Below are 10825 nucleotides of genomic sequence, written 5' to 3'. Positions count from 1 at the left end.
GGCCACATAGTTTTCCGAGTAGTATACAACGCCCTCACACGAACGTTTTTAACTTTACAAAGTAAGTCAATATTTGGACATTTTATGTTCCACGATTCCACGATTCCATGTGAAAAAAGACGATTTTTAGCGGTATTTGAGAAAACTTTTGGCAAATGATTGCAAAGTGGACGCAAAAAGCTCCACTATCTATCACTAATCCATTTTCAGCACGCAGCATATAGCAGAACGAACGTTACTCCTTCTATTGCGTTTTCTAGATTGATGACAGCGCTGACGATGATAATTTTCTGAAATCTTTGTCTTCGGAATCTCCGGAAAAAAACTTAATATTTAAAAAGTTATGAGCTGGCAAAGTGGGTGCTGCCAAAGATGGGGTGTCGTGGCGTGCATGATATCAACCCTTCTGGTCATTTGAAACAAAAAAGTGAACAGATTCTTAATTAGTATGGATGCCGCTATCGTCTGAATCTTGGAAAAGTCAATACAACATTTTAAAAATAGTAATATTAAAGATTTTGAGCTGAGCGTAGTCCGGACGATAGAGAAGTATATAAGGAATATTCAGACCAAATTTAAAATAAATCGGTTCATTAGAACTTGAGATATCGTGCACGGCAACTCGAAAAAAGTAGTTTCGAGAAAAACGCGTTTAAAGTTTTGAGACAAATTTATTCGGACAATGTCTACCGTCTACTGTTCATTTGTTCTGGTCGGATCGAAGCAGATGCTGCGTCACAAAAATGGCTGTAACTCATAAAATAATTGAAATTTTGAAAAATCCTTTTAAGGGCATATTCTTGAATGTCTAAACTTTGGAAATATGAAAAATAAATTTTCGATTTTTTCAAATTTCTAGACCCCTTAATATCACAAATTATTTAATATTAATTCTTTTATTTAAATAGCTCATTAATACTTTCAACTGATTAATAAAGCAATTATAGAAAGATTTTTTTATGTTATATACACAATAAAATTCTTGGTATCAAATTCATATAATATAGCACACGTAAATATTTCATTCACAATAATTTTATAAAATGTGTTAATAAACTGTACTATTTTATGAAAACAGTTTATTACTTAATTATATACTTTTTATAAAAATCATGGAATTCTATTATTATAATATTACATTTATTATTTAAGTTGCTAATTTACACTTACCAAATAGTGTATTTATACACAATAAGTGTTCAGCATGTTCATGTTATTAGTTCTCGACGTGTTTCTCTTAAACGATGAGTATGAAGAAAAAATGAAAAAGAAAAAGATAAATAATTCAAAGTGACAAACTATATATTCATGATAATATCTTTTTGCAAATGTAAAAGTGCATATGTATTTTGCTGTTAGTCGTCTCTGCGAAAAATAGTATTAGAGTAATATCGTCTAAAAATAATTAATTTAAAAGATATTCTAACTTTAATTTTGTGGAATTTATCATACGCAAAACAAACAAATCATAAACACAAAAGTACTGTCTTTCGTTTTCCCTTGTTTTCATATGATATTCTACAAAATTAAAGCTAAAATATTTTTTAAACTAATCAATTTTCGACCGTATTATCCTAATACTTTTTTTTCATAGAATGATGAGAGATTTCGATATGTATAAAACAAAAGGTTTCCATTTAAAAAGATAGGTCATCTGCAAAATATACATACATATTACAAAAGTGATTGAAAGTCGATATTTTTTGTACCTTATGCTTGACCTCCATTACATCATTAAAATTATGCAAAAATTGTAATATTTCAATTTGTAAAAATAAAATATGTGCCAATTGTTTGAAGAGATTTTAACAATGCATCTAACAAATGTTCGATTAATTACAGCATACATATGTATGTATATAATATTTTAATATCCAACATACAAAAGAAAACAATGGTGACGTTATCATTGTATATGTATTTTGCTCATCAAAGTACGTCAGTTACTAACCATTTAGGAAAAAATAACAATATTTCATATAAGTAAATAGGTGTTGGTCTCATCACTAAGATTTTTAGTTTCTTTTCTCTCTTAGCTACTTTCATGTGGCATCAGATATTTTTTTCTTTTATAAAGTCTAAGTATCTTCACTCGCAAGTATGAGGTCGTTAAAATCTCGATTTTATCAAGCTGCGTTTACCAATAGCATCGTATTATTAAACAAACCGTGGCATGCTCAAACATGAAAACCGGATGCATAGAAAAATGAAGACATTAATTGGTAAGATCGGGTAAGATCTAGGTAAGTTTAATGTCCGGAAGTACCTAGAACGACAATCGTTCGGCGCTTCAGTGCGCAGTTATCAACGCGCAGTATTTGAACATTGGTAGTTCGATCGGCCATATTGTCCTCCGGATCATATACAACGCCCTCACACGAACGTTTTCGACTTTACGAGGTTAATGAATATTTGGAGATTTTGTGCTGTAAGTGAACTTAGCATAACGTGAAAACACGATTCTGTGTGAAGAAAGACGGTTTTTAGTGGCATTTGAAGAGACCTGTGTCAGCCAGTCGCGAGCTAAACGCAAAAGATTGGTAAGTTATATCCAGCACGCAGCAGAACGGATAGTACACCCTTCCGTTGCGTCCTCTACATTGATGACAGCGCCGACGGTGATAATTTTCTGAAATTTTTGTTGTTAATGCCCCCTGTGTCCTGTGATCGAAAGCATCCGCGTTGTCTTAAAGCTTTCCGACAGAATGCGCAACTTCGGAACTTCCGATGTCTGACGAAAGTCTACGGTTTGAAAACCGTGGAGGCCTGCTACGAATTTCCACATGCTCCTTAAGCACGCAATCACATTTTGCCCATGTCATCATCCTCGTTCGCATTACCCGCTTCGCGAGTTACATGGCATTTCGCGGCAGCGTGTGTCGCACCTATCTTTCAATCTTGTTTGACTTTTCAATGATATAACACTGATCCTCGATTACGAGGATTCCAACGCATGATGAATTGAATCACTTTCGATCCCTGTCATTCATTCGTTCTTTCGTATCTTCAATTTCTTTACCTCAATGTATTGATTTTCCTTTAATTTTGCACGATTCATGATTCATGACGTCTTGTGCTTTCCCACCGATAGACTAGTGTTGATCCCATATTTCGGCTATTTCCGAATATTCTTATGTATTCACGTGTCTTCGGATATACTCGAATGCAAAACCACTTACACTTATGGATTCTTGTGACACGAATATTGTCATATTTCATTTGTATGATGTTTGGACTTTATAGCGTTCCAATAATAATTCGATAACTATTTAAATGATCTCATCCTTAATGATATTTATTTATATAGATATTTGAAGTTTTTTATTTTGAGAACTATGTTGCTGTTGCACGATGTATTTTTTAATTTTCAAGTCATAAGTGATTGAATATATACATAAATACTCTCTTATCAATTAGATGTAGTATATATGTGTATACATATAGTATTATGTTTTTTAGAATGATTGTGTAGTTAGCTTAAATTACAACTTCTTTTTAATATAGAGACCTATTGAAAATTTGTAAGAAAATATGCAAAAACATATTTAATTTTAAGTTTTTTTGCTAAAATAATTAATAATATAAGGTAAACTGTATAAAAGTAATAGCTTTATTTATTTAAACCATTGAATAAAAAATACATTTATTGTTGTTTTAGACTAATGAGAGAAAGTACACTTTTATGAGTTAATGATTTGACCATGACAAGTAATGTAACAACGATTAAGTTAGAAGAGGAGCAAGAATCTGTAACAGAGATACAGACTTACTTAGAAACATTTAATAAAGAAATAGAAGGAGGTCAAGGAGAGCAATTACAGCATGTACAGTGTTAGTATTTACAAATAAATTTTCTATATCTTTTACAAAAGGCATATCTTTATTAAAACTTCCTATTATAGTGCAACAAGTGGAAGGATTGTCAGGTGGTGAAGAGGGTGGAACTTACTTTGTTGATCAATCTGGTCAATATTACTACCAAGCAAACAATGATGAAACACCTGTGATGACACAGGTACAAATCCAAGAAGTAGAAGAAGCAGATGTACAAAATGAAGAAGAAACACTTGAAGAAGAAGAATTCCATGAAATTGGAGAATTAGAAAATGTTGATGGTGATGAAGATGTAAGCAAAATTATCTTTGTTCATGGAGTGCCATGGTTATGTTATTACTATGAAAATATACTGTGTTTTATAGGGGCAGGTAGTTAGTAATGGAAATAATGAGGTTGTAATCAATTCTGGAGATCCGTATCAAACAGTTACTATTGTACCATCTGATACTAATCCTGCTGAAGTCAGTTATGTACTAATAGTTCAACAACCAGATGATGAGGATAAGGGAAGCAGACTGGTAGAGCAAGAGGGAACTGAAGGTGAAGAAGGAAAAGGAGAACAAGATCTTACAGTTTATGATTTTGAAGATAATGAAGATAATGAAGTACCTGTGGAATCAGAAGTAGAAGATGACAAAACTAAGATTGTGAAAATTTTACCTAAAAAGTCCCAAACTGTTACTCAAGCTCATATGTGTAATTACTGTAACTACACAAGTCCAAAACGGTAATTTTTTAGTTTGTTTTAAATTATACCATAATCAAAATTTGACTAACTTGTAAACAATTTCTTAATCTGCATATGATGTAGATATCTGCTATCACGACATATGAAATCACATTCTGAGGAAAGGCCACATAAATGTAGCGTTTGTGAAAGAGGATTTAAAACTCTGGCCTCGCTTCAAAATCATGTTAATACACATACTGGGACCAAGCCACATCGTTGTAAATTTTGTGAAAGTGCATTCACAACTTCTGGTATGAAATATTTATAGACATTTTCTTCCTTGCTTTTTCGATAATAATTTGTCCTCCTATTATTAAACAAATAAAAAATATTGGAATACAGAGGCACAATAATCATTACAGTATTAAATTTATAGGTGAACTTGTTAGACATGTTCGATATAGACACACCCATGAAAAGCCACATAAATGTCCTGAATGTGACTATGCATCTGTCGAATTGTCTAAACTTCATCGTCATATTCGGTGTCATACAGGCGAACGTCCATATCAGGTATATTGTATACTTATACCTTAAAAAGTGTTAATTACGACCATAAAATTATTATTACATTACAGTGTCCGCATTGTACATATGCAAGTCCTGATACTTTCAAGCTAAAACGCCATTTGCGCATACATACGGGAGAAAAACCATACGAGTGTGATTTTTGTCAAGCAAGATTTACTCAGTCTAACAGCTTAAAAGCTCACAAATTAATACATAACGGTACGTTGATACTTTACATGTTAAAAGTTGTAAATTTTGTTATGTAATTTTTTGCTATTCTGTTTATGATAATATATGTTATAGTTGGGAACAAGCCAGTCTTTCAATGTGAATTATGTCCAGTAACTTGTAGGAGAAAAACAGATCTCAGAATTCATGTACAAAAATTACACACCTCTGACAAACCTTTGAAATGTAAACGCTGTGGAAAATCATTCCCAGATAGGTATGTGGGGAACACTGGGCTGTTATATATTCCAAACATAAAATATATAATGTATTTTACCATTCTAGATATAGCTACAAACTGCATAGTAAAACTCACGAAGGGGAAAAGTGTTATAAATGTGATTTATGCCCATATGCTTCTATATCCGAGCGCCATCTCGAAAGCCACATGTTAATTCATACGGACCAAAAACCATATCATTGTGATCATTGCTTTCAATCATTCAGACAGAAACAACTTCTTAAACGGCATTGTAACTTGTATCACAATCCTTCTTATGTTCCTCCTGCACCTCAAGAGAAGTCACATCAATGCCCTGAATGTGAACGGTCATTCAGGTATGTAATATTTGTTGTGCACATATTACGTAAAAATACAGAGGAAAATACAGTTGTATGCATATAAGTTTTGCTATTTAGGCATAAAGGAAACCTAATTCGACATATGGCTGTGCATGACCCAGAGTCATCCATTCAAGAAAAGCAACAAGCATTGAAGATGGGAAGACAGAAAAAGATTCAAATAATAGACGGGCAAAGAGTAGAGGTCATGACAGGTGATTTAGCTACTAAGCTTAAAGATTATGAAGAAGAAGAAGATGAAGATGATGTGATGGCAGTGGAGGGAAGTGATGGTCAGCAATATGTTGTATTGGAGGTTATACAGCTAGCTGACAATCAAGAAACTGATCAAGTATGTGTTATAAGCAATGCTAAAAGCATATTAGTTCATAATGTTTATGTACACGTTTGTATATAAAATATAATTTTTTCATTCTTGTTTAGCAAATGGCTGTTGTAGCTAACGAAGATGGAGATTTATTGATGCAAGATCCTTTGAGTCAAGAAAGTGGAATTGTAACTGGTAGAATCGAGGGAGGAGATGAAGTAAAAGAAGAAGATATAGAAATAGATGAGTTGAAAATGGAATCAGAAACGTGTACTAAATCTTTATCGCGGAACATGCAAAGCGATCCAAAATTACAGAAAGAAATGGAAACATGTTTTGGTTTTGACGAGGTAAGTAAATTTTATTTTTTGCGGTCTTTATGATTTGCCATTTAAAGGCATGACTAATTATGACGTGAATTTGTTATATTTATTCAGGAAGAGGAGGAAGAAGAAGAAGCCAATGATAATATAAATATATTGCAGACAATTTCTTAATAAAAAAACATGAATGTGAGGAAATTTATTTATGTAATAGTCAAATGTCTTATCTTTCTCGCAGTAACAGTGTATGTTCTGTGAGTGCTGTTTAATATTATTTAAAGACTCTGTGAGTAGCTCCAATGGAGCCAATTTCCGGATCCAACGTGGTCTATACGAATAGTACAAGAACATCCTTTGCCATTAGTGTGTTAGACATACGTAATAATTTATGAAGAAACAGTTTTGTGGTTTAGTAATATATAAAGTGAATGTACAATTATATTAGTTGTGCAAGAAAGTAATGGCAAATTTTTACTCGGTAATATACACGCGTTGCCAATTTACGGTCATTACTTTCGTATGCACCTAATTATAATTTTAATTCATTTTCTGTCAAATTTGTGCTTTGAAAATTTTAAATCAGCGAAACCTTTGCAGATAAGATCGGATATATCATCAATATAGATTGATCTAATATTTTTAAATCAGTCATTTAATAAACGTTAACAGAAAAACATAGAATGTAGCAAAGTGTTGACATTGGGTGATTCGTTCATTGTTGATATATGGTTAATGGAACTGAAATTGCAGAATCATGCGAGGCTCCAATGTATATACATACTTGCCATTATATTTCATTTTATAGGTAAACATCGTATTCTATAAATAATTAGAGGGAATATTAGTGGTAAATTTAACGATCGATCGAGTTTTGTGTTATTTAATATGAATGATGTCTGCATATTTATAGGAATGTACATAAGTAATATATAATGCAACAAAAAAAGAATTAGAAATTTTTCATTGACTTGAGAGATGTTACATTTGTGATTGTATAGGAGTATTTTATAGTAATAATACACGGTTTTTCTGTGAATAAGTAGAATGAATATTAATGATATACTGTTAACGATTATGATTATAAGATCAAGTGTTTTGCGGATATAAGATAAAGTATGAATGACATAAAGTAATTTGAAGTTAAATGTAATCTTATAATTATTATAATTATAATAATTTTTTATTTCTCTTTTATTAATTACATTCTCTTCAAAACATAGAATTTTTAGAATACACCTTTTTTCCACGTTGATCGTAACCATTATAGCAAAACATGAATATACTAATAAGAAAATAGTACGTATGTTTGTAAACAAGGACAAAACTTTTAAACAATTGAGGCTTTTTGCGTTTTGTTGACAGATCAAACTATTGTATAGTTTTTTGATCGAGCATCCACAAAACGACAATTTCCTATCAATCCAATATCAAGAGAAATTGACATTGTAAAATCCTTGTAAAATTGTATATACAATAGTATATACAATTGTAAATGAGCAGTTGCTAATTTTGTGCTATTCAAATCGGAGCACTATCGTACAATATCCCAAAGAAAAAGTGGTGTAGCATGTTCTCTATAATAAACATTTTATCTTCGACGATACTTGCGCACATTATTTCCGTCCATGAATTATCGTTTCGATATTTGTTAGAAATTCAATTATTCATTATACACATCATACCTATTACTCCGAGGAACGCGTATAAACGTTCTAACACAACCGTTATTTGCTTTGTATCCTGTAAATAATCGGTGAAACGTTTGCTCTCACCTTTAACGATATTAGGAAAAGCCGCACCCAACTGCACCCCCTGCGGTCGTTAACCCTGTACATATATACGTATTATATCGTCTCGTTTATCAGGGTACATTTATAGAACACGCGATAGTCTACGGTTCATAAGAAGTGAATTCTTTTGTATTTACAATTACTACATTAAAAGCGAGTGATAACAAGTGAAGAAAAATACAACTATATATTGTTAATTAATCTAGAGTTGTACTAATTTCTAAGATATATATATAAAAGATAATATCTACTTCTGCGATCAATTTTTGACAATACACGTGTAATTTATGATTCGAGACATTATGCTAATTTCCCCTTTTTTACCCACTCGATAGTTCACGCCTTTCATTTGTATTCCTGATGCGTCCGTAGGACGTAATAATAATCTCTCTTTCAAAGGAATGTCGAATGAAAGCGGATGTAACAATACGTGTATATAATTTCGTGCGTGCAAACGATTCGCCTAACGTTGGCATATTTGCTGGTAGCGAGTGTTAACCCTGTTGTATACCCGCCTCAAACTTATAACAGTACCTTGAGAGAGAAAGAAACAAATATGTAAAGTAAGTGAAGTATCATTACTCTTCCTTATATACATGAATTTTGATTCTTCTAATATCTACGTTACATATTCCATACGTAATAATTAGGATAATGCAAAGTAAAATGTTAAACACGCGATGATACGTTTAATTAATCTTTTCTCAGCAGGGGCGGTTTATCCTTCTGCTAGGCTTACTATAAAAGACGAAAGACCGTAACGCGCTATACGATTTACGGTGACTCGTTTTCCACCAAAAGATAATCTCGACAGCGCATACATACTACTGTCGACAAACGAAACGGACACGGGGACAAATGGACGTGGCACAGGATACAGGCCCACGCGAATGCACTCTCTTCGCCTCCCACGGTCCTTCTTTTACACGATGGTATATATCGGTGGTTTCTACGCAGAAGAGCTTACTAACCACCTGAAAATTCATATCGGTGCGAGAATACATTTTGGTCCAACGACATCGTGCGACCAGTCTAGATCAGATATCTCAATCTCAGGAAATCGATTTCGATGCAAAGTCTCGAAGATTTGCATCGCGAAGCCATTGTTAAATATATGAAAATTATTATAATATCGAATATATACGATATAACATCGAGTTTACTGTTAATTCTATGGAGACGAATCTCTCCGTTTATTGTAAAATAGTTGTAAAAAAAGATGTCATTTAAAAGAATTGTTTAAACGAGAGGTTTAATTTTTGTAAGGTGTTCCGAACGCAGAAGAGAAAAGAAAATAAACGAAAAATTGTCCTGGCACCACTTGCGTCATGTCTGATTCCATCACAGCGCATAAGATAAACCAGCGTGTCGGTGAACTCGTGTCGCGCATAATGCGGTTGCCTTTCCTTTATGCGTTTGCCCGCGTGCCGCAATAAAACGCGTGTGCATATATTATGCAGTTTCCTTTTCACGAGGACCACCTAGACGGCCCATGACCATGGACAATGATGACCTAACCGCGTTCGTCGCTGTGGGAATCCGTGTGCTGCTCTCCGCCCGTATGCAACGTGAATCGAACGTTAGAATTCAATGAACAAACGAAACGTTCGAGACAGCGGCGGGGACGATGAATGAATAAAATATACGGTGCGATATTTTAGACTGGCAATCAACTTGTGTATTCTTCCATTGCGTTTCTATATATTTTCCAGAATTTTCGATTCTATAACGTGAAATAGATCTTCGCTTACCGATTGAAGATAGTGACTTAGCTTATTAGTTAATCGAAAAGCGTGGATAAGTATCTTGATCTTTACTTTGCCGCAGAAGTTCAGAATAAAATTGTAACAATGATGATTGATAGATATATATTTTTCAATAATTCGTTCGATTCGATATCTGGACAAGGGTAGTATTTTTTAACAAGTTTCTCTATTACGAATGAAAAAGAGAAAAGAGTGAAAGCCATCGCACGAAACCATTCGAAAATTAAAAAAGATTTTCGATGTTTAGATATCTTGCTTAAAGTAAATATAACTCTGAAATCATTTGAAATGATGCCCAATGTTGAGTCACTTCGTTTTACGTCAGATCACATAATTAATTCCCTAATTAAAATATCAAGGATCGCGTGATATCGGTCGATGGTAGCCTGACTGGATTCTCGACGCGAGTATAATATAATCGTACAACTACAAACGTTCGTATATACATTCGAAGATATTGAATGAATAAATAGGAAACGCTGGCGGCAGCATCGAACGTAGACACGTATATGTGTTTTCCAAGATCTCTTTACGAGCGTCGTTTTGCGTGACGAAGAGACCGCTTCGCGTGCGATTCCATGATAAGACGCGGAGCATATTAAGCACGCCCGTTTTGTTCTCCATGATCTACAAAACGCGTATTGTCCTGAGAAACGTCTACCGTTGTTTAAATCGACGGATCGTACGGCTTTGTTGCACGACGCGTTTATTCACGGAGATCACAGGTTAACGAGCGAAACCTTTTAAACCAC

General features: G+C 33.5%; 1 protein-coding gene across 6 annotated transcripts; it reads left to right on the top strand.

Moving 5' to 3' along the window:
* Window positions 1-2332: 2332 nt before the first annotated feature.
* Window positions 2333-8120, top strand: LOC100745727 (transcriptional repressor CTCFL). 6 transcript variants are annotated; one of them, XM_012381917.3, is made up of 12 exons: window positions 2333-2540; window positions 3659-3831; window positions 3903-4126; window positions 4200-4564; window positions 4649-4818; window positions 4944-5080; window positions 5146-5296; window positions 5381-5522; window positions 5591-5863; window positions 5945-6218; window positions 6311-6544; window positions 6632-8120. In XM_012381917.3, the coding sequence occupies exons 2-12, from the start codon at window positions 3702-3704 to the stop codon at window positions 6689-6691; spliced, it is 2160 nt and encodes a 719-aa protein (XP_012237340.1). In that variant the 5' UTR covers window positions 2333-2540; window positions 3659-3701; the 3' UTR covers window positions 6692-8120. The 6 variants fall into 6 exon arrangements, with proteins under 6 accessions (XP_012237340.1, XP_012237343.1, XP_024221251.1 ...); XM_012381920.3 differs by lacking the exon at window positions 2333-2540 and adding an exon at window positions 2625-2747; XM_024365483.2 differs by lacking the exon at window positions 2333-2540 and adding an exon at window positions 2635-2729.
* The last annotated feature ends 2705 nt before the right edge of the window (window positions 8121-10825 follow it).

Source organism: Bombus impatiens, unplaced genomic scaffold, assembly GCF_000188095.3.
Source record: "Bombus impatiens unplaced genomic scaffold, BIMP_2.2 scf_0136, whole genome shotgun sequence".
NCBI classification, from domain to species: Eukaryota; Metazoa; Arthropoda; class Insecta; order Hymenoptera; family Apidae; genus Bombus; species Bombus impatiens.
Note: the sequence above shows the minus strand (reverse complement) of the source record. Positions and strands in the feature narration are given on the sequence as shown.

What these genes read in the sequence shown, in the direction of transcription:
- LOC100745727 (XM_012381917.3), top strand. Translation starts at nt 3,702, where the DNA reads ATGACAAGTAATGTAACAACGATTAAGTTAGAAGAGGAGCAAGAATCT. An exon ending in GCAATTACAGCATGTACAGT is followed by an intron (nt 3,832 to 3,902) that starts GTTAGTATTTAC and finishes TTCCTATTATAG; the next exon opens with TGCAACAAGTGGAAGGATTG. An exon ending in CATGTTTTGGTTTTGACGAG is followed by an intron (nt 6,545 to 6,631) that starts GTAAGTAAATTT and finishes ATATTTATTCAG; the next exon opens with GAAGAGGAGGAAGAAGAAGA.